The 23,740-nt window shown below is 43.2% G+C and overlaps 2 protein-coding genes across 3 annotated transcripts; both read right to left on the reverse strand.

The window, feature by feature from the left end:
* Positions 1 to 3,248: 3,248 nt before the first annotated feature.
* ern2 (endoplasmic reticulum to nucleus signaling 2) lies at positions 3,249 to 16,192 on the reverse strand. Its single transcript, XM_035180368.2, has 24 exons — positions 15,851 to 16,192; positions 13,809 to 13,926; positions 13,690 to 13,723; positions 12,978 to 13,050; positions 12,793 to 12,865; positions 12,349 to 12,471; positions 12,156 to 12,257; positions 11,340 to 11,399; positions 11,019 to 11,232; positions 9,963 to 10,041; positions 9,658 to 9,808; positions 9,298 to 9,431; positions 8,844 to 9,038; positions 8,158 to 8,311; positions 7,796 to 7,900; positions 7,593 to 7,692; positions 7,301 to 7,490; positions 7,104 to 7,200; positions 6,790 to 6,989; positions 6,263 to 6,410; positions 5,918 to 6,045; positions 5,703 to 5,826; positions 5,543 to 5,610; positions 3,249 to 5,100 (listed from the first exon to the last, which is right to left on the reverse strand). Exons 1-24 carry the CDS (start codon positions 15,914 to 15,916, stop codon positions 4,912 to 4,914), a joined length of 2,925 nt encoding a protein of 974 aa, XP_035036259.1. The 5' UTR covers positions 15,917 to 16,192; the 3' UTR covers positions 3,249 to 4,911.
* Positions 16,193 to 17,460: 1,268 nt separating this feature from the next.
* On the reverse strand, positions 17,461 to 23,464 carry LOC118123186 (carbohydrate sulfotransferase 12). Of its 2 annotated transcripts, XM_035180401.2 has the most exons (7): positions 23,346 to 23,456; positions 22,324 to 22,468; positions 20,678 to 21,316; positions 20,406 to 20,548; positions 19,350 to 19,478; positions 18,980 to 19,172; positions 17,461 to 18,067 (listed from the first exon to the last, which is right to left on the reverse strand). In XM_035180401.2, exons 3-7 carry the CDS (start codon positions 21,203 to 21,205, stop codon positions 17,795 to 17,797), a joined length of 1,266 nt encoding a protein of 421 aa, XP_035036292.1. In that variant the 5' UTR covers positions 21,206 to 21,316; positions 22,324 to 22,468; positions 23,346 to 23,456; the 3' UTR covers positions 17,461 to 17,794. The 2 variants fall into 2 exon arrangements, with proteins under 2 accessions (XP_035036292.1, XP_035036284.1); XM_035180393.2 differs by lacking the exon at positions 22,324 to 22,468 and having other exon boundaries at positions 23,346 to 23,464.
* Positions 23,465 to 23,740: the final 276 nt, after the last annotated feature.

Here is a 23,740-nt window from a genome sequence, read left to right on the forward strand (position 1 = left end):
TCGAGGCTCCTGATCAGTGATGTCATACTGGTGTTCAGCCTGCAGGCAAACCCTGGGCCTTCATTCCACATCATGTAATATGAAGCTCATCAGGCCGCCGGGCGTGAGAGAGGAGCTGGAGTCGGGTCAGATCTCCGTCACCCAGCGGAGTCTGACCTTTGCTTTGACTTTTAATCAGACGAGCCTCCGATATGTAACGTGGGGGCGACACATGGACCCGGGTTGTTTCACAAATCACTGCTTCAACGTGGATCTATTTACACAGGAAGTGAGGAGAATGTAATTTAAGGCCTGAACACACACACACACACACACGGCACAAACACGTGGCAGCCTGCGAGATCCATGTAACCAAAGAGAAAAAGACAGAAATTATCCTGTGGATGGGGGTACAGATCAGAGGGGGACAGACAAAAGGAGGAAGAGGGAATACAAGAAAAAGTACGAGGAAGGAGGGAGGGGGGGAGGTGGTGGAGGGGGTGTCATGTTTCCTCTGTTGAGTCCACTTCCTGTCCTGATCCCAAAATGGAGAGACTGTAAGAACGACATCCCTTTGCCTGTTTCACCGCCCCCTCCCTCCCACACACACACACACACACACACACATCAGAGAAACCCAAACCAGTGGCATCCTACAAAAGAGATGAGAGGGAAAACGCAGGCAGCAGAAAAAACATATCCCCAGTGGTGTGTGAGACATGAGGAAGTGTTGGTTTACAGAGGAGCAGGACATTTTGTCCTCGTGTTGCACTTTGAACAAGTGGGTCACGTGCACTGTGAGTGTGTGCACGTCTTGTGTTAAACTACATGAAATACAGTTTAGTGGTTGAACACTCGTATGGGGGGATTTATTTCAGATTTGAATAGATTATTATTACATGAGATCGGCCGAGGCCCCCGAAATCCAGCCGCACCAAATTAAACACCCTCTGAAGTATCCGTTCTCTTAATGTGACCTTTTCTTTTTTTTAATCAAGATCAGATAAAAAATTCTGAGGGAAATCAGCGAAAATGTCAATTGGATTCAGCCCCTGATTCGGATCCCGGCAGAGTTTAATGGATCCTTCCCTGTCCCATGATGAGGCAATAAAAGTCTTTATTGTCCCCGAGGGGCAGTTTGGATCCAACTATTTACGTAAAAGTTAGTGCCAAAAGAAGAGCCAACACTCTTCCTCCATCACATCCTCCTGCCAAGTTTCATGGTAATTCATGCAGACATATTTTGCATAATCGTGCTCACGAGAAGTCACCAAACCACACCCACTAACCAGCTGTTAACGCTCAGTAAACCTCTACCTGGTCAAATGAAGATCCTGTCAGCACCTCAGTAACCACAGAGCAACACAGCACTCAGTAGTAAACTCACACTTACAAAACAGTGTTTTTAAGTCAATTTGCTTAAAATGATATAATAGAGAATCAGTCTGTTGACTACACTGATGCACACAGACCTGACTAGCAAGCACATTCATCAGTACTGCAGAGTGTGTGTCTGTGTGTGTGTGTGTGTGAGAATTCGGTCTCATGACTCTGGTTAAGCTGATGTTTCCCTAAGGCTGTTTTGATTGGGCCTACAGCTGAACTCTGATATTTAATAATGAGCCAAGTACTCCCTGTGTCCACACACGTGTCCACACACACGCACACACACGCACGCACGCACGCACACACACACACACACACACACACACACACACACACACAGGAACTGACCAAACCAATGCATCATGCAGCCCAATATAAACAACTGGTGGTTCATTAGTGGACGATCTGGCCGTGACACATCTCTGGGCCCTGGGCCGTCACGTCATTAGACCTCTTCTGTTTTGGTTCACGCTGACAGTGGAATTAACTCAGCGACGCCTGAAGCCTTATCTGCTCTGCTGGACGTGTTTTCTTTTCAGATGCAGCTTGTTTGTTTATGAACACAACAGATAAACAAACACACATGGAGAGAAAATGAGAAACACAACGAGGCCACAGATGCAGACGTGACAGTAGAAAAAAAAACTACCTCAGGCCTCAATTAAAGTGAACATATGGAAATGAATCACTTTTCCATATTTACATTTTTAAACCAGTTAGGGGGAGATGTACAAGGCAGGTGTCTCCCTCTGCTGGCACACGGGGAGTAATGCATCGCTAATTGACTAATGTTTCATGTCTTGTAAATAATAAAAAAGGTCTGAAGTCGCTCAGCGTTTGTCAGATACTGAGCTTTCAAATATCTCTGGCATAGTAAATTGTTTTTTTTGGCAAAAACACACAGATGAATAACACGTTCTCGCACAAAAACAACTCTCGTTCTGAACATTTACAGACTTTGGGTGAATTAACCGTTCAGAGGTTTGTCTGTTTCTTTTAACGAGGCCTGTTAAACCGGCAGAGTTGTGTTAAAGCTGCTGTTTTATGATGAAAAATAAAAACAGGCTGATATTTCAAACATGAATCCTCAGGCCTCTTGAGCGAGTTGTCTTCAAAGTAAAAGCATAGAGTTGTTTTTTTTGTTAGTGATGCTTTATAATAACAAGAGTTTTTATTTTGAAAACTTGTGAGCTCGGGTCTGAAGATCGTGTGGGATTTGTAGATGAAAAACATTGACTAATTAAATCTTCATTGCAGATAAACCAGGCAGGATGAAAGTTTTCAAACTTCACTCTGCACATTAGACTGTTGATAAAAAGCTCAGCACACAAACAATACAAAGTGTGAGTATATTGTGAAAGTGTTTGAGGACGACTCACTACTGACAACAGATAATTGTGAAGTCGCTCCGGAGCAAGAGGTGAGGTAACGGAGGAAGTAAAGCTTTAGAGATGTAGACTTTGCTCCACTTCACTTGCATGTGATGAAATGTGGCGCAGGTCATGTTCAGGTGTTGTTCCGTGGATCATCGGAGGTCTTGAAGCTACAACTGCGTGATTTGGATGTTCACTGCGGAAATGAACTCTTTCATTTCACAGGGCTGTTCAATCCACAGTGTGAAGCAGAGAACGATGCATTTATATAAAAACACATTGTTCATAGTAAGACGCTTGATTCTAAGAACTTTGCATGTTTTATTGTAGCGTGTACTTTTATGCATTTACTTGACTTTAAGCTACATTTTATCTATGAAATGTGCTATATATGTATTATTATTATTATTTGCAGGATCATTACGATAGGTTTTACATTTCCTACTGTCTCAATATGGTCTCCAGCTAATTACTGTGTTTCTCTCTGCTGACAAACCACACCAGACCTGGTTGACTTCATTCTTTGGCACACCCAAAGCATCAATTTAATTCACTCATTCACGGAAAAGAAAAAGTACAAAAGATTAATTCTTCATCATTCATTCCACCGCAGAACTCGAAACAAACCTTCATCCGGAGATTTCACACGACTCGGCAGCATCGTGTGAAACTGTGAAGGTTTTAAAAAGTTGAAGCAGTGCAGAAACATTCAGGGGGGAGTGATGATCCAATGACACAAACTGCAGCTCGGTTACATGCGTGTAAACCGCACAACATGGAACATACATGTCCGTAACTTCAAATGAAAAGCTGCCACATTTCCCAACAGTTTTTTTTTTACACAGTGCCAGTGATATTTGAGTATTATCCTTCAGCAGTGCAGTAACAGACAACTACATCAAATACATAAAAACATAACATCAAACATTGTAGTGATTTGGGCAAAGTCCACGTACGAGCAGCAGGACGGGGAACTGAACATCTGTCTTTTTAAAACAGTCAACGCGAGCTCTTCACCCGCCTGTTGTCGTCCAGTGTTGTGACAGAATTGTTGTGTTTGTTTTTCACCCTCCACAATAATCATATTTCAGTACACTTTTTAAAAAACTAAAGCGTGAAGCTAGAATCTGAGACCTGAGCAACACTGTTTCTCATTTATTTCAAATGTTTATCTTCATAAAAATAAGTGATCATTGCTTTTTATCTACAGACTTTTGCTGCATGTCGCCCCCTCTCTCTCATCCTTGTTTCCTGTCTGAACTATCCACTAAAGGCAAAACATCTATAAAATAGAGTAGTTGAATAAGTTTGTATATATACACATGTAGGATATCAGATAAAGTAACAGAGACGGACAGGAAAGGAAAGGGAGGCGATGTATTTCAGGGACATTTGGTGATTTGGGATAAAACCCGTTATTTTGGGAAACTCTGGAGCCTTTTTCTCCCCTCGTTCTAATAAAATATTGCAAAAATTCAACTGTGAATTAAAAAGAAAAAGACAGAATTGCATCAAAGAGTAAAGATGAAGGAATCTCCGCACAGCCCAAAGTCTTTTATCCAGCACAGAAGTATGTTGTGTTCACTTGAGAAGAAAAAAGTCGGCTGTGTTTTTCCGAATTAACGAGAAAGTTCCAACTCGTGGGAGAAGCTTTCATCTCCATCACTTAAAGGCGCAACATCTCAACACCAAACCAAATCAAACTGGATCAAACTACACAGGTGGAACATGTCGGCTTCGGAGCTTTATTCTCAGCTTGTTATCTCGTTAATTCTGATGGTTTTTCCCCCCAAAGTGAATTCAAAGAACTTCTGCGCTCCTGGATTTGTAGTGATTAAAAAAAACACAAAGCTAAACTATTGCACTTAACTGAATACAAATATCTGGCAACTGCATTTTAAAGATTTCATATTTATATTATTGATGTAACAACCGTGTGCAGACTTTGTGGAGATCTGCATTCTGAGTGGTTTCTAGGTTTAATTTTAAAAATATATCTGCAAAATGGATCTGTAAAACAAATCAAGGTTTATAAAAAAAACAAACACTGTAACCGTCCCCTAAACAGTGTGGGCTTTACAAAAGCAATAACATGGCACTGTCAGCGATTTCCTTTGCTCACCAAAAGGTACATGGACGCATGTGCGTGTGGAGTCCGGAGAGCAGAGTCATGTTAAAGTTGCTTGGCGCTGGGGGGCAGGTAGTAGGAGTGAAACGGCCTCTCGTGGGCGCAGATGCTCAGGGCGGCGTGCGTGTGCATCAGTAACCGTGGAAACCGTGAGGTGAAGTAGCTGATGAAGCCTTCAGGCAGCTCGCCGAGCGTCTCCTGCACCTCAGGCGGCAACTCGTGGTAGTGATGTTTCTGGAACAAGCACAACGCGGAGAGTCAAGAGCAGAGGGGGTGTGTCGCACGCTGCTTTCAGACACCAGACATTTTACGGAGGTTTTCCAGAGGGGAAGTATAGGAGAACATTTCCTGGAAGTATTCGTGCCGTGTTGATGACGTTTCTAACACGCGACAGTTGCTGGAAGAATACAAATATCAATGGAGGAAAATTAGGAAGACAACGAAATTCAAGAGCTTTTGGAGATCAGGGCTGACGTCGGTGTTGATGTGCTGTAAACAAACATGTGCAGAGTTTATACATCATGTCCCGCCTCCCGCTGCTCTACCCAGACTCCGCCTATCGCCTGAACATCTTCCTGTTGTTGTGAACTCCTGCTGCGTTCTTCTTATTCCAGAGGCAAACCACAGAAAATGCCCAGAGCTTGTATAAAAACTAAAATGTAAGTGTGTGACTGACCTTATTCCTCATGGCTCTCAGCAGGTCTCGCACCAAGTTTCCTTTATACGTCCTGAATCGCCGCAAATCTGAAACGTGCATGAGAAAATGAGCCAGTGACGGGTTTTCGTTATCCTGCACAGTGAAGTGAAGACGTGTGGTCATGTTTTGTGTTGTGCACCTGTCTGAAGAGGCCCAGAGATGTGCATCCTCCAGTTGGCTCGGACCACGGCTCTGCCTGCAGTCTCCAGTCTGACCACGATGGGACTGTCCGCCGCTTCCTTCTCTATGCGATCACTCACATCCTTCACACACACAGAAAATTAAATGTCTATTTAACAGCAAGAAAGAAACAAGAACTTTTTAAAAGGGCCTGAAAGGAGACACTGAACACACCTGGAAGAAGAGCAGCTGCTTCCCTAAACTCCAGAAGAACGGATGCTTCAGCACGCAGGCGGTGGACGGACGAGACTCGGCCTCGGCACCGATCATCTGCTCGATCAGATCCTGTGCTATGACGTTATCTGATTGGACAGCGATATAATAATTGTTTTCAGGTTAGTCAAGTATAATTTTACGTGCGTTACATTACAATCTTGCAGATGTTTGAGATAATAACCGTCGTATCTGTAGAATTTGGTGCGTAGCTTCGATGCAAATGTGTGAATGATGTGTTTTTTAATAAATGCTGTAAACATAAGGACAAGCAGAGGAAGACACACGCAGACACGCCGCCCTCACCGTGTATATCCTCCATAAAACGTGAGAGGGAATATTCTCCTGCCAGGATGTTGACCTGTCGTCTCAGTGCGTCGCCGAAAGGGTGCTGCCCCCTGCTGATCACGTAGTAAAACACACATCCGGCCGAGAACACGTCCACCGCTGCCGTCTGAAGAGAAACCAAAACTGTGTCAGGACAAATTTCTTGACAAATTTACACCAAACGTGATGGAGGGATGGATTATGGGCCACAGGAGAACCTGTAAAGTATTGGTGTGGATCTGGCTTAAGGGGCAAATGTTTATCATTTTAAAGAAAGAGCACGTTTCTGCATTTTCATCAATTCCCCAGGAAACGGATTACGGATCTTGATGTTAAAAAAACCAAGATATTTAGGTAATTATTTGTAAAACAATAAGAAGTAAGATTCAAACTGTCAATTTTTTAATCTGCAGGAGTTCTGTCTGACTGTGGCCAGTTATACAAATTGCCTGAATCAGTTCTGAGACTCAAAGACAAACCACTTTACCCTGTAATATGCATCTTACTGGTTTATTTCCAGGCGTATCCCGCAGTACTTCAGGAGCTATCCACCCTTCAGTTCCCGGAATCCCCGACCGCATAGAAAAGCTGCAGCGACCGTCTGGGATCTTCTTACAGAGACCGAAGTCCGAGATGAGCGCTCGGACTTGACCCAGCGCACTGGGAACCGACAGCAGGATGTTTCTAGGCTTCAGGTCGCGGTGGACTAAAAAGGGAGAGATGATGGAGCGTCATTAAGAGATAAGAGGGGATTCCAGGGGGACACTTGTGTGTTGTTGTGTGTATAAACATGTACAAACAGTTTGTGTGTTTCTCAGACCTATGTTGAGTGAGTGCAGGTGTGAAAGGCCACACATGGTCTGCTCCAGTAGAGTTATAGGATTCAACTCAGGGAAGCCAGATGGATCCTCCACATACTGCAGAGACACATGTAAAAGCATGTAACTTCTGTCATTAAGTAAGAACTTGTGCTCCGATGAGGGCCTCACGATACTTTGCTCTTTCAGAGACACTCACCTGCTGCAGCGTTGCGGCGCACAGCTCGATGGCGATGTACGTGAAGAGGTGGTCTCTCTCCGTGCAGAAGTAGCGGATGACGTTCGGGTGAGTGTCGGACTCTCGCAGGAGCTGCACTTCTCTCTCTGCCACCTCAAAACACTCCGGCAGGATTCGCTTCACCGCCACGTGTCGTTCGTCGAACTGACCCCTGACGTACCGAACACAGAACAATACATTTTCATCGTCTTTACACAATCAGCTATGGTAACAGCACGGTGGTAAACACGTGTGTACACATGACGACGTATACCTGAACACAAAGGTTCCTGCTGTGCCGTGTCCAAGGACGTCAGACGGAGTGAAGGAGATTTTCCCGACCTGCACCTCCTCACTGTTTCCTTCTGAGAGGTCTGAGGAAGACGAAAGAGGCAGAGAGAAATGAATCTGAATGGTGAAGGACAGGAGGACATGATTTAATACTCTTTATAAACAGTTGTGTTTAGTTTGTGTTACCTGCTGTGGGATTGTGAGCAGTTGTATCATTTTTGCCGGCGTCTGAGGTGCTGCTGCTCCGAGTGTGAGGGCTCGGTGGGGGGTTGGCCGATGCAGGTGTAGAGTCTGGAAAAAGAAAAAGCGTAGATATTTATTATGTGTGTACAAACAAGTTTTAAATAAAGCTAACTTTCCTCTGTAACCGATTTAAATCAAGAAATAAATATTTAATAAATGAGACAAAAACATTGCATCAACACTACCCAGCACATTTTAATAATATTTCATGTCCTTGGTGCAACGGAGAGAAACATTTGAATAATTTAACTCGCCCGCTAGGTCCTTAAGTAAAGGGAAAACAACTTGTTTTATCAGTTGCTCACCACCGGAGAGGTTTGTGTCGGTGGAGAGAGTCGTGTCTGTGGAAACCAAGGTCACCGTCGGGGTGTTTGTCTGCATGTTGGTCTGCAAGCACTGGAGACGAGACTCAAACGCCTCCTCCAGCTGCCTCTGAGCTTTCAGCTGCTGGGCTGCTCGCTGGAAGAAAAAAAAACCCCACACAGATCCCAGATATGGATTACATGTTTAGAAACGTAGCCTCATTTCAACCCTCTGAAGACTAGAGGGTTGAACTAGGGGCACACAGAGAGCCCACCCCCCCGCTAAGGCCCAACAGTCCCCTTATTAATCACATTTAAATTCACCAGATTTTTATTTTGATCTCGTAAATGTCAGCCCCTTAAATAAGCCAGATTTTTTTCACGAATCTGTGAGAAATCAAGGAAAAATGTTGAAAAACACTTGAACTAAAAAAAAACAACATTTAATGGGTTCTTCTCTGATCAATTTCCAAAACATAAATTCCTTGGCAGAGATAATAAGGATAACTTCTGTTTGTTAAACTTTATAAATGCGGCTAAAAGAAAAACTGGTAGGAGGTAATTCAAATTCAGCTGCTGTCTCTTTCAGTGAGCTTCGGCTTTTGCCTCCTTCTCAATCGACATATTTCCATTCTGCTTCACAGCCTGGGTCTGTTTTCGTGATCTGTGCATAAGTAACACAAACTCACAATAGGGTACGTGAGCGCGAAGGCCAGCCATCCTCCCAGCAGCAGCGTCAGAACAGCCAGCGTCAGGCGGTCCTGAGTCATGTAGACGGGCAGCGCAGCGACCGGCCTCTGAGGCTGCGTCGGCCCCGAAGCGTCCCCGTCCTCCCCTCCTCTGTCACCAGTAGTGTCGCTATGGCCACCACCGACCGTCTGGAACTGAAGGACACAGGGAGGACAAACAACGGAAACGGGATGAGCGCTTTATCATCTGCGTTTGTCTGCTTTATTTGTATGTAAAGCAGTTTGTCCACCCAACTGGCTGTTAAAGGGACATTTAGAAGTTTATCACATCACTTCTTTGCTCTCTGGCACAGCCTGAAGTCGGCTGTAATGGAGAGTAACGGCCTAATAAGGGTAACTGCCTGATTCTGGTGATTTACCGACTCTCAGGTGTAAAGTCGGGGATGTGACTCACATATCGCTGGTGGTAGTAGGAGGCAGGGGAGCCGGGGGATCGAGGGGGGATGACCGCCTCCCCAGAATGCTGCAGGCTGACGGGGAAATCCCTCAGCATGGTGGTGTGGGCGACTGGAGGGAGCTCGTGATGACCTGAAACACACAAATACACACACATAATGAATTTATGAGTGTCTGTGATTGTGTTGATAAATATATACACAATTGTTTCAGGTCTGATGGGACTTTGCAACGTTTTCTTCGTAAGATGGAGATATGTTTTTTAAATGTATTTCCAGGTATCTAGGTCCATTCCAATACGTTAATAGTTCATAGTGTATGTGTGTGAGTGTGTGTGTGTGTGTGTGTGTGTGTGTACCTATTATCAGCCAGTGGTTCTTCCGGCTGTTGGTGGTCCCCGGTGGGTAGCGTATGTCGGTGGACGGTATGATCTCACACTCCCCTCGCTCTCCGACCGTCACTCCAGCCGTCACAGGACCTTCGATCCGAGCCAGGGTCAGACCCCGAGGCTGCCATGGCAACCAGAACCCCAAAAAAAGCAACCGTTTTTATCATCATTACGAACATTATCCTTACTTTCTCATCTGATACAGTATAATTCGAATTAGTGTTACAGCTGAATTCAGATATATGATACAAATTGATTGTACGTTTTGAACTCACCACTAAGGAGATTCCATGGTGGACGAGGGAGGTCGAGGCGTAAAGGTGAGTGTCCAACTTTCCAACATAGAGAGTTGGTCTGAAGGAAACAAAAGCTGGTTTATCTCCTCAGCTGAAGAAAGTCAAGTTATCAAGCTTTTCTGTTTGTGTTTCGGTCGAGAGGAAAACTCAGACACTTACAGAAATATAAATCATTAATACTTAATAATCATACTTAATTATAACTCATCAGATATGGGGTTTTCCACAGTCAAACAATTAGCAGTTCACACTGATCACACTTTTTATATTTATATATAAAAAATTGTATTGCTGCAGAAATTCTTGTTTCTGACTGGCAGGTGTTTTCTTAAAATCACAGATAGCTGTCAATCATGAAGTTTCACCCCCATTTTATAACATTAAATAACTATGTAAAACTTACTGGACAATGAACACTTGAACAAAAATCTGTGTGAACGACCTAAACTGACGGAAATAAAGTTTGAGAAAAATCTCTTTGACTCATATTTAGACTTTTGGTTTGTTCCATGCCCATCCACTAACACGGAGGAGGCGGGGTTTATGGCCGAGCCACCAGGGAGCAATCAAGATGATTTGACTTCACTTTTTCGGGAGCTGTCATGTCGTCCATCTCTAGTCTATTCTTAGAATACACAGAATAAACAGACACCTCCGCAAGAGATCCAGCCAAGAGCTGAACTTTGACTCACTGCCCCAGATACAGGAAATCAAACTGCAGAACTGGTAGTTCACACTGTCACCAGTCGACTAGTCCAAACCACAGGGTGGACGCACTGCAACAGAGTTTATCTTGTTGGTCAAACTATCCTGAGAGAGAAAACGACAGAGTCTCAGTGCCTCTGCCTCGTCTGTATTAAATGAAGCACTTACACTGGGAGATTGTTCAGCAGGGTTTGTGCTTTCTACCTTTTGATTACAGTTATTATGTATAAGTATCGTTCTGGAAATCAGACATCACTTCAGGACGGAATTTAACAAGTGTCTATTATTTCGTATGCATGTGTGAGTGTGTGTAAATTATAATTCTCTTACACGAGTTGTGTTTTTGCGCTTGCCTGCTCCTTCACAAACTGATAGCTCCACTTCAGCGTGGAGTGTGCGTCCGCGCGGTCGCTGGCAGAGAAGGTGAGGAAGCGCAGCGTTTCCATGGCGAGGGACAGGTGGGGGGCGTGTCTCAGCGAGTCGCCAGAATACAGGTAGACGCCCACGACGGGTGAGCCATAGTTCTGAGTCCACAGGACGTCGCCTAGAAGACAAAAAAAAAAAAGACATTTGAAAAAGACACATGTTCAACAATTATCATCTCTAGGTAATAATATGTTCACATAGTAAAAACCACACACCTCTGCCTACCTGACTCTCTGTCCACTGTCACGACGAGACCGTCCCCACTCGACACAAGATGAGCCATTTCTGAGGGACAACAGAGAGTTAGTGTTGGACAAGCTGGAATAAAACATCACTTTCAACATGTTTCACACGTTCTGGGAGGTTTTATGTTAGTGGTACTTCTAACTAGAACCAGGAAGAGACACAGCATCTCACTTCCAGCTAATCCACTGCACTGGCTACCAGTCAAATTTAGGATTCAGTATAAGTTTAGTTTATTTGTTTTTAAAGAATCATTACCTTTCTTACAAAGTTTTACATTCCCATATCTAAGGTTAAACTGAAGACTCACAGTTTTCTCAGTCTTTGGACTGTCCTTGGTTGCTTTTAATTCACTTTTTAGCTTTTTATTTCATTTTATTCCATTTGTGTACTTCTCTCACTTATGTATGACTTAGGGAAGCTCTTGCTCTTCACAGGCTTCATTCTGTGACAGATTTATCTGGTAATTTCTTTGCAAACAATAAAGTAAAAAGCACTAAAAGGGCATAAAACCTCAGCTGAAATCTGTTATTTACATCTTTTGAATGTTTTAAATTCAAATATCAGACTATATATTTAACCGTTATTCATTAAAAAGCTCTTTATCTGGATCTGTACCCAAAAAAACAGCCAGTTCATTCACTCCATATCCAACATGTGTAAGCAAGCGAATATCAAACATGGGAAACAATGGGGATAAAACAGGTCGTTGGAGATAATGAGATAAATTACCAGAGGTCTGAGAGTAAAAGCATCGTATTGGTCTTACAAATGGTGGCACAATAAAAAACTACATACTGTAGTCTTGCTTCTCATCATAAGGAGGAGCTGAGTAATCGTTGTACGTGGCGTTCCATCGCAGCTCCTGCGTCTTCGTGTCGAACATGGTAACAACATATTCTAGGAAAACCAACAGATGAAAAGTCCATAAAAAATAAATTTGTGATTAATGAGAATACTCCAGCCATGTGCATGTGCTGGTGCCACCTACCTGTGCGTCCTATGTAGAGCAGAGGAGAGTTGGGGCAGATGGATTCAGAGGAGGAGGTGGTCAGACTGGTTTGCTTCTCACCGGTCTCAGGATCCACCACGAACCACACATCCTGTTTTTTACCTGCACACAAACAGAAAACTACTGACGGACCAGGATTCTCAAATATTTATATGTCAGGTTTAACTGACACAAAGCCAAACAATGGGCCCCACTATGATGTAATGTACATAAAACAAGTCACACTTTCCTCTGCATATTTGCACAAACACGCAGCCACATAACCTCCCAAACCCCACACACACACACACACACACACACACACACACACACACACACACACACACACACACACACACACACACACACACACACACACACACACACACACACACACACACACACACACACACACACACACACACACACACACACACACTTTACCTGTATAGAGGACACCATCAGAGCTCCGGCAGGGAGCTGACTGAACCAGCTCTGGGATGGTGAAAGGAAGTTTCTGCAGATACATGAAAACAACAGGAACAACTGATGAAAACAGGCACACAAACTGACACACAAACTGACACACAAACACACACAAACAAACACACAAACACAGTATTCCTCACCATCAGGCCTTCCTTGTGCTTCCCGCCCAGGATGTACAAGCTACCATCATTGGGGTCTGGGAGGAAACCCGGCCTGCAAAGAAAACAACATTCACATGATGATCAGTTGTTTGTAGGAGGGATTTGACTGGAGATCTTCCATCACTACAATATTAATATACACTTTAGAGCATTGTATTAATGTATTAGAGATTATAATAATATTAATTTTATTTGCACAGCACTTTTCAATACAAGTAACAAATCGCTTTAGAAGAAATAATATAAAACTCAATCAGAATAAAATGAAATAATAATAATTAAAAAAATACAGATAATAAAATCGGTGATAAAAGCATGTTTATAGAGATGTGTGAGACAGAAAGTGAAAATAATAGAGAGATGAGACTGAGTTGTTCCTATAGTTTCCTTTACCTCCACCATGGAGGTTATGTTTTCACCTCTACTACAAAAAGAAACACGTTCAATTCTGGACAAGGGAATTATTTTCACCTATTTCCCAGAGAATATTGTGAGTTTAAACATGTGTATTTTCAAGGGGACTTGTTAAATAGTAAGTTCACAAAACAAGACATTTGAAAGTTTTAAAAACTCACTGCCTTGTGCACACTGTATATCTTTATTTGCTCAACCATAAAAAAGGTATTGAAGATTGATGTCCAGACCAGTGTGTGTGTGCATATAAGTGAATGTCTATGTGTGTGCTACTCACTCTGAGAGGTAGACAGGCACTTGGATGATGGGGTCTGGAGGAATTCAAGGAAACAATTTGATCAGAAACGAAAAAGAAAACAAACATTAGGGAAATCACACCGATGTCTGTGTATGAACCTTCTCTCAGAGTCCACTTGATCTCCCCTGATTGTTTGGAGACAGCGTGCAGACTACCGTCCAGTGTCGAGACGAACAAGAGGGACTCTGGGAGGGTGACGGACCGGACCCCCCCAACCTGAGGGGTCGCCAGAGAGAGAGAGAGAGAGAGAGAGAGAGAGAGAGAGAGAGAGAGAGAGCGAGAGAGAGAGAGAGAGAGAGAGAGAGAGAGAGACTTTAGGCCAGCTGTCTGACAGAGTTCAGTCACCGTGTCATGTATCCAAGATTTTAGCATAGCTGTGTGTGTGTGTGTGTGTGTGTGTGTGTGTGTGTGTGTGTGTGTGTGTGTGTGTGTGTGTGTGTGTGTGTGTGCGTGGGTGTGTGCGTGGGTGTGTCAGGTCTGCCAGGGGTTGACATTCAGCCCTGCAGTTAGTCTCTGCTCCAATAATCATGATGTGTTCCTGATTAAACAGGATATCCTTATTGCCAACACTACACCCTACATTGTGTGTGTGTGTGTGTGTGTGTGTGTGTGTGTGTAACGCTCCCATATTTACCCACAAAGGGGTGGCCACTGGCAACACAGAGCAGGGTAGCACTCATTGGTACAGACACACTATTACAAACAGAATTATGACACACACACACACACACACACACACACACACACACACACACACACACACACACACACACACACACACACACACACACACACACACACACACACACACACACACACACACACACACACACAGAGATAATAGAAAAAGTGCACAAACTGATAAAAGGCCCCGGACCCTAAAACCCTCCCAAGACACACAATATGAGTTGTAATAGTTTTGTGTGTCTCTATGTGGATCATTTTGGTAATAACATATTTGCGTTTATTTTTTTTTTTGTCTCTTTATGGTTATTTTGTGAGTCATGTCGCTTACTTTGTTAAAAAAGTTTTGTGTGTGTTTTTGGTCATTTTGTGTCCTAATGAGGCCATTTCTCATCGCTTCGTTGCCATTCTCCGTTTCTTTGTTCATGTTTTGTGTGTCTGTGCAGCGATTTGGCGTCTTTTTCTGGTCATTCTTTGTCTTTTTACCTGTTGTGCATCTCTTTGTCGTCATGTTGCCTGTCTTCATATTTGCTTTGCATCTTTGTGGCTGTTTTGTGTCTCTTTGTGGTAATTGTTCTCATCTTTGTAGAACTTTTTTGTGTCTTTTGGTCTATTTGTGTCTCTAAGAGGCCACTTTTCATCTCTTTGTGGATGAATTGTGTCACTGCTTTGTCGTTTGGCATCGCCTTACGACTGCTGCACCTGTTGTGCATCTTTGTGTGGTTCACGCTGCAGGTCTTGATAATAGTTTTGCATCTTTTGTGTCTCTTTGTGACAATTTTTCAAATCTTTGTAGCAGTTGTGTATCCTTCAGTTCATGTTATTTCTTGATGAGGCCATGTTTCTTCTCTTTGTTGATGTTTTGTGTGTCGCTATGGTCGTGCTGTACCTGTTGTGCAGTCACTTTGAGTCCTTCTGTGGTCATGTTTTGCATCTTTGTGGTACTTTTTTCACATCTTTGTTGTAGTTTTGTATTTTTCAGGTCATGAAAAGGGCATTTTCCTTCTCTTTGTGGATGTATTGTGTGTCTCTAAGGTTGCGTTGTATTTGTTGTGCATATCTGTGTTGTCATGTTGTTCTTTAAAACAGTTTTGTATATTTCAAACAATGAATATCAACAATCACTTCATACAGCCACCCCCCTCCCCAACACACACACACACACGCACACACGCACACACACACGCACACACACACACAGTATTAACTTTCTTTCTGCTAAACACTAAACGTCATATCATCGTATCATGGCAACTTTGCTCGATCCTGAAATAGACACAGAGCAGTGGCGGCCAAAGTTCCGCGTAAATAACGAGAGACCCACACACAGAGTGAGCGACACAAACACGCGCGCACGCGCACGCGCGCACACACACACACACACACACACACACACACACACACACACACACACACACACACACACACACACACACACACACACACACACAGCCACCTGTAGTTGTTGTCCTCCCCAGGACAGAAGCAGCAGAGGCAGCAGAAGTCGTCCCACCGCCTCCATGACCCCCAGCTCTCCGCGTCTCAGGGCTCCGAGCGCCTGACGCTATTCAACCGACAACAGAGGTCGAAACCCCGCGACGTTTCCAGCGCCGCGGTCCATCGGCCACACGCTCCGCAGCGGCCCGCTCTCGCGTCGTCCAGCCCCGCGCTGACAGCCACTAAACCCGGTCACCACACAGCCGGAGGAGCCGCTGAACCTCCATCACAACACCTCTGTTTCCGTGTTCGATCGGTGACGTCGACGCTCGACTGTCAAAGCAGAGGTGAGGGCGGGGCCAGCCGAGTGACAGCCCGGCTCGGCCAATGAGCGCGGAGGTTGCGTGGGGAAGGGGCGGGGTCTGTGGAAAGGGCTGGAACACGTGGACAGAGACACGAGGACAGAGGACAATGTCTTTGTGTCATAGAAAGTGGTGGATGTCGTCATTGTGAGTTCACCGGTGGAAACACCATCAGGGCCTGTTCTCACATGTTAACTTTACTCATCCACTCACTGTCACTTTACTGTGGAACGAAGGAAATAAAGATCCTGTAAGTCATGAGAAACTTTCTCATTATAATGACTTAGCATCTCAATACGATACTGAGTCATTACTATGAGATACTAAGTCATAACAATGAGATACTAAGTCATCATAATGAGATACTAAGTCATAACAATGAGATACTAAGTCATAACAATGAGATACTAAATCATAACAATGAGAAAAGTCATAATAATGAGATAGTAAGTCATAACAATGAGATACTAAGTCATTATTATGAGATACTAAGTCATTATAATGAGATACTAAGTCATAACAATGAGATACTAAGTCATAACAATGAGATACTAAGTCATGAAATTTGATACTAAGTCATAACAATCAGATACTAAATCATAACAATGAGAAAAGTCATAATAATGAGATAGTAAGTCATAACAATGAGATACTAAGTCATTATTATGAGATACTAAGTCATTATAATGAGATACTAAGTCATAACAATGAGATACTAAATCATAACAATGAGATACTAAGTCATAACAAAGAGATACTAAGTCATAATAATGAGATAAGTCATAATTTTGAGATATTAAGTAATTTCTTATTATTATATCTTACAGGATCTTTATTTTCTTCCATACATCACGGCCTGTTCTTCATATCTGACATTTTTTACTTTTTTGACTTTACTCATCCACTCACTTGTTCTCTTGTCCGGTGACGTCGTCAAACACGTCTACGACATATATACATTTGTATTCTTTTGTGTGCTGGATGTTGTCTATGGTGCGGAGGGATGTTTGTGTTCATCCTACCTGGTTTATCTGCAAAGTCGTGCAGTGCCCGTTCTAAAACCTGTTTGTTATGGGCTGCTTGCTTGGTCCTGTGGTAATGCTCATCATTTGCGAGTCCTCCTCAAACAGTTCGACAATGTACAGTGTGCTGGACGTCGTGTGCAGAACTTTCAACTAATCGTACTTGTGATTTAATGCACAACATGTCTGAATATCTTTTTCCACCACAGCCTCAAACACACAAAGTAAAATCAGAAAAAGAAAAATCAAAGTTTAACAAAAAACACTTTATTTTTTGCAGCACATTTCCCTTCAGAGATGTCAGCTCCCAGTCCCAGTCGTCTCCCCACCACTAACCAAAATACTATTCATAAAATACTATTCAAAGTGCCTTTACATGGGGAGACAGACTGGGAGCATGTAGCCTGCAAGCGTGGGTGTGCTTCCGATATGAAATCATGACAAAATAACACTTCTGTCACTTGAGGTAAGTCCAACACAAATGAAACAAACAGCATCGTAGACTGGTCGTCAAAGGCAGGTCAGTGAGGGGGCTCTACACACGGTGCAGGGCCCAGGCCTTTGGCTCTGTGGTGTGGGTCACTGATGGAGGACGCTGTCAGGTTTGGGATAACCAAACAGCTCAAAGTCTGGTTCGTACAGCTTGTACAGCTCTCTCCTCATCGTAATGGGAATCTGTGCAAACCAGTCTTGTTCCCAGCTGGCTGCGGTTCGGTTACGGGCCCCTGAGGGGAAGTGGAACAGATGATCCACCTTCAGGAGCTTCAGCAGGTGCTCGGCGTCGGGTTCCAGGGTTTCCAGTCGCCCGATGAAGTCGTACCCGACCTGGCACGGATGGCACAGACGATACACCTGAAACACACAAAGACACAGACACTTGTTAAATGGCTTTAATTTTGCTTGTGACTTTTCTGCCATGTTTGTACTTTATTGGAAGGTGTGAAAAACAAGAAACACAACTCTACTGCTGTTCTACTCTTACTGCCCTGGAGGGTTTTGGCTCCTCAGCCTGCACCAGTCGGACTTTAATGTATTCACACACTTTTGTTGTTATTGTTATGAAGAAAATTGTGATTTATGAATATGGGTGACGCGAATAAAATTCGATTTAATATTTCTGCACCTCACTGTTTGTATGTGCCCTCTCTAAATTAATAATGATATTGTTTATGTAACATCTTCTTTTATGTATACTGTTAAATGCGAGTTTATACACAATTACACGGCTCTGTATGTGGATTCAGCAATATTCATGTACGTATTGTTCCCTCTGAATATACCAATCATTTATTACATATCAACTTATTGCAGTTATGTTACTGTGATTCAGAGAACATGCAAAAAAATCTGAACTGAATACAAAGAAGTAGAAAATAAAGACCATGTGAGTGAATAAAACAATTTAAATCAAAAGCTGTTTCTTTTCCAAAACAAATAAAGGCAGTAAAAATTAAATCATAGATAAGGTTAAATATATGTGAAGAATCCCAACGTGCAGATTCAAAATGTTTCCTTCTTATGCACTGATAAGCATAACTGTCATAATACAACACACTATAAAAACACATGATCTGTCTCCATTAAGAAAACAATGGTGGAAACAATCAAACAAAGTGGAAATGACAGAGAAGGTAACAGAATAAAGTTTTTCTCTGCATATTGTAATCTAATAAAACATAATTATCACGAAAATGCAGTAGTATTTGTAAGTGTAGTGTGTAGTTTTAAGAGTAGTGTGATGCTGCACCTGTGTGAGACAAATACCTGTCGCCAGTGTTCGTTGAAGATGCTCTTCTGCTCAGTCTCTGGATCCTGCAGGTACTCTACAAACTGCTCAAACGTCGGTTTGATTCCTGCGGCAAACGCCTCGGCCACTGTCTCCGGCAGAGTCCCGGAGACGTTACCATAACGACGCAGCATGACCGAACCAAACTGCTTGTAGAATTCCTGGTTGGGGCTTAAAAACACACACTTTGATAAATATATCATCAAAGAACTGCAGTTTAATCAAAGTGAAGCATGTACCTCTGTGTACAATCACACACACACACACACACACACACACACACACACACACACACACACACACACACACACACACACACACACACAGACACTCTACTGTGAAACACACCTTCCAAACTTGTTCCTGAAGGCAGAGATGAGACGCACAAACGGGTCTCGTACAAACAGGAACTTGGTGTAGTGCTGGAGCTTGAGCGCCATCAGGTGGCGGGACAGAGAACCGTAATGATGCCAAAACCTGGTCAAAGGGAGAACAAAACACAGAGGAGGATATTCTGTTAGTGTCACAGTCTATTATTATATGCTTTGAATCAAACATTCAAATTCTATTTAAAGTTTCCTGGATGGATAACAAAGCAAACACAGCAGGGGGTCGGTTCTCTCAGGGGGAAATGATTTGTCTTGTTGGACAATGGTGCAGAGAGAAAAACACATGTTCAGGTACTCGGCTCCTGAGCGCTGGAGAAAGGTCCGTCTGTGCTGCAGCGCCGGGCTCCGCCTCTCCTCCTTCCATGTGTCAACTCAGTGAATAACTCCTTCAGCTCACGGAGAGTTCGTCAAACACAGTTCTAGTGTAACTCGGTGTCTAAGTGCTGCTGCGGAACTGACGATGAAGAAAAACAGCTCCATTTGACTCAGTTATGCAAGTGTGAAAGTCGGAGGTTGATTATCTTTGCATTTGATTGCTTTGCCTCAAACAACTTAATAAAAATATATCTAACTCTTAATTGTATCTACGTGTAACAGCAATTACCTGTTTATTTTATTTTCTGCAAATTCTCTAAATGTCAGATAATCCATAAGAGCATTTTTCTTGTCATAAGGGTCAATTAGATTTGTTTTTAATTGTCAGTAGTTTTAAAAGCCTTCTCCTGTCCCTGCAAATACAAATCAGCTAAATAATTAAAAGCGTAGACTGTAAATAAAGATAGACGGAAATATACAAATTATGTATGTTTATATTTAGTACATTTTAACGTTCATGTATGTACTTTTACCTCAGTAATATTTGGAAGGGAGAACAATTACTTGTGTAAGAGTCAAGAGAAAAGAGAAAAGAATGTATGTGTGTGTGTGTGTGTGTGTGTGTGTGTGTGTGTGTGTGTGTGTGTGTGTGTGTGTGTGTGTGTGTGTGTGTGTGTGTGTGTGTGTGTGTGTCTCCTACTTGGAGAAGGTGAGGTAAAGAGTGGAGTTGTGTACGAGCTCCGGAGGTACAGCCTTGGGGTCAGTGTACGGTTTTCCTGTGGAGGGCGAGATCAGAGACTGAGCCAGAATCACCATCACTCTCTTCCAGTTGGTGCACGCTACCTGAACGGAGGAGAAAAGACAAGAAGGTTCAGAAAGACAAAGAGACACCATGAATGTGTGTGTGTGTGTGTGTGTGTGTGTGTGTGTGTGTGTGTGTGTGCGTGCGTGTGTGTGTTTTCTCAGCTGTACCTTGGGAACGTAGCAGTAGATGATCTGGTGTGTGTCGTCCACTATCAGGTGATCCAGCTCCCTGTTGGGGATCTGCTCAAATGGTCGAGTCCTTCCAGGGAATTCCACAGCGTCCTGTCCTGAACAAACATCCTTGATCCTCTGCTTCCTCGCCTCCTGCTCCCTAACGTCAACAGAAGTACGACTCCTTCCCTTCTCCTCATCCTCCTCCCTTGTTTCCTCCTCCTGCTCTCGTTTGTCCTCCTGTTTTTGTTCTTCTAATCTCGTCTTCTCAGGGATGAGTTTTGTCTTGAAAGCGTTGGTGGGGACGGTGGAGGAAGAACTGGTCTGGGCTCTGGCGGTGGAGGGAGAGAGGGACGGGCCGGCAGTCGTCAGAGGACAAGATGCAGCCTGAGGCGACCCGTGTTTGGGGTCCTGCAGCGGGTGGAGGCTGAAGCCCCTGACGTCGTCCCAGTACACGAGGAGGAGCAGGATCATAAACAACGACCCCAGAATGAACGCCACTCGTAGACCCCGCCATAAGCCCATGGTTACATCGAATCCAGCGCCGTGATTGGTGAAGAAAAGAGGAAGAGGTTATCTCAGCTCCGCAGAGGCCATCTATCACGGAAGGAGACGCTTCCTGCTTATCGGCTGCAGCTGAGAGAAACAGGAAATATCACAAAAATCCCAGTTCCTCTCTTACCGCCCAAATAAAGACAAAGGAATGAAAAATGACTCGTGCTAAAATACCAGAACTGGATATTACAGAGGTTTAAAAAACACAGAAACTTCCAGATCTATTCTCGGAGAATAAAACATGAAGTATATAATAATACTCAACTTCATCAGACACATCACGAGGTTCAAGTACTTTTAATCCTCCACTATACTTATATTCACAATTCTTAATCCTATACAGGTGTTTAAACATAGAATCTTATTTTGAAAATACAGATTTTGATGATGAACTGCATTATTACAGATGAAACTACTCATCAGTGTATAAAGTACTTTAGCTACTTAGCTTAATCAAAATTATATTTTACGAAGTCAACAGGGCCGGTAAAAATCAATAAGTCATGAGTAAATCTTTAACTAACTGAAAAGAGAGAGGAAGTGTTTCGCTGGAGGCGGAGGAAAAACAACTAGAGGGATTTTTCACAACTATACATAACTTGTTCTTTAATTAATTAATTAGCATCTAATAAAAACATTATTTACAAGAACAAACTCATTATGAAGAATCACCATGTCAGTGGAATTCTTTTTATATAAGTGACGATTGAACAAATTAAATCTGACTGAAGTAGTGACATCAAAGCCTTTGCATACGCTCTATATAATAATGTATGACAAACAAAACATTAAATATATATAAATATAGGAGCAGGCTGATAAAACCAAGCACTGTGCTTAGGTACAATTTCAAAGTACTGAAACATTTCAGTTGTTGTATATACTACTTTCTACATACACTCCCTATTTCTTAAATTCTATTAGATTAACTTCAGAGGTATATATATATATATAACTCTTGTGTACTATATGTACTATATATGTACTTTATATGTCTGGGTGTATTTTGGAGCAGTGTTTGTCCCGGGGCCGTGGGAACCTGTGACGGGGCCCCCGGACGCTCAGCTGTCACAGAGATGTGAACAAACCTGGTGTGTGTGTGTGGGGGAGGAAACAGCTTCAGCTTCCGTCCTGCTGCTGGAGGCTTTAAACTTTAAACCCTTTATTGTCCATAAAAACATCTGCCATCAGGAGGGGGGTGGAGGTGGAGATATAGTGGAAAAAGTGAGTGTCCTGATAATAAATAAAAAGCAGTTAAAAAAAAACTGAACAGAAACTGCTCCGAGAGAAAATGACTGGTTTCTCTGTGGTGTTTCTTTCCACTATGGTTTTTCCATGTGAGCTCCACGTTGACTGGACTGAACAAAAAATCCACCTCCATAAACTGTCTCGTGTCCTGGCACAAACTGTACACACACACACACACACACACACACACACACACACACACACACACACACACACTCAATATTATTCTGTTTTTTTCATGCACTATTACTGTTCATGTGCAATAAATGTAACATTAATTACTCTTATTATCACTACTTCTAACTAACACTTACTTACAGTCTTTTTGAATTATTTTATCCTTTATTTTACCTTCTATTTTGAACTTCTAAAGCACCTTGTAACTGTGTTTTGAATGGTTTATTATTTATTATCATTTTATTGAAATTTCTACCAGGCACTGGTTCTGTTATACACTTTATACTTTTATTTTCTATTGTTTAGATTTAACACTGTTGTTTTATTCACTGTATTCTTCTCTGTTTTCTATCTTTTCACATCTCATCTTAAAAGAGGAAAAATTATCTTTTATTATCTACATGCAGCTCAGTAATAAATCTGCAGTGGGACGTTTCCATGAAGATTCAGTTTTATTCCTCCTCCTCCTCCTCCCAGTCCCCAGCTTGCATGAAACCAGTGAGTTACAATGGGTCCATTGATGGGACAGTGTCCTGCTCCCCTGTAAAGACTCGGTTACAGTAGGTGGACACATGGAGTCTTTTCCTGCAGAGCTGCTCACACAGCGGCTCTGTTCTGTCTCTGCCTCCACACACTGGTTCTCAGCCCTCAGAGGAAACCTAGCGGAGCGGTGTGTTTATCTTACCCGGCTGGAGAGCTCCATGGTCGGTCAGTCCTTTGTCCCTCAGCCCGGTGATGATGAGACCAGACCGGCTGAGCTCGACCGAGCAGGTCCGAGCTCCGCAACGGTTCAGTGTCTGCACGTGAAGGAGACAAGTACCGCGAGAGTTCAGGGTTTTATATGAGGGGGACCAGACACCAGCGTGCACAACACCGTGCACGCTCCGTGTGCACGCTCCATGTGCACGCTCCCCTTTCACTCTGCAACATGAACCCGCCCACTACTGGTTGTCTAACTGAGGCCCGGGGACCTGCAGGCAGCCGCAGAGGAAGAGGAGGAGGGGAAGGGGAGGAGAGGAGGAGGAGGAGGAGGAGGAGGAGGAGAGGAGAGGAGGAGGAGAGGAGGAGGAGGAGGAGAGG

Source organism: Hippoglossus stenolepis, chromosome 2 (genome assembly GCF_022539355.2).
Source record: "Hippoglossus stenolepis isolate QCI-W04-F060 chromosome 2, HSTE1.2, whole genome shotgun sequence".
Taxonomy (NCBI): domain Eukaryota; kingdom Metazoa; phylum Chordata; class Actinopteri; order Pleuronectiformes; family Pleuronectidae; genus Hippoglossus; species Hippoglossus stenolepis.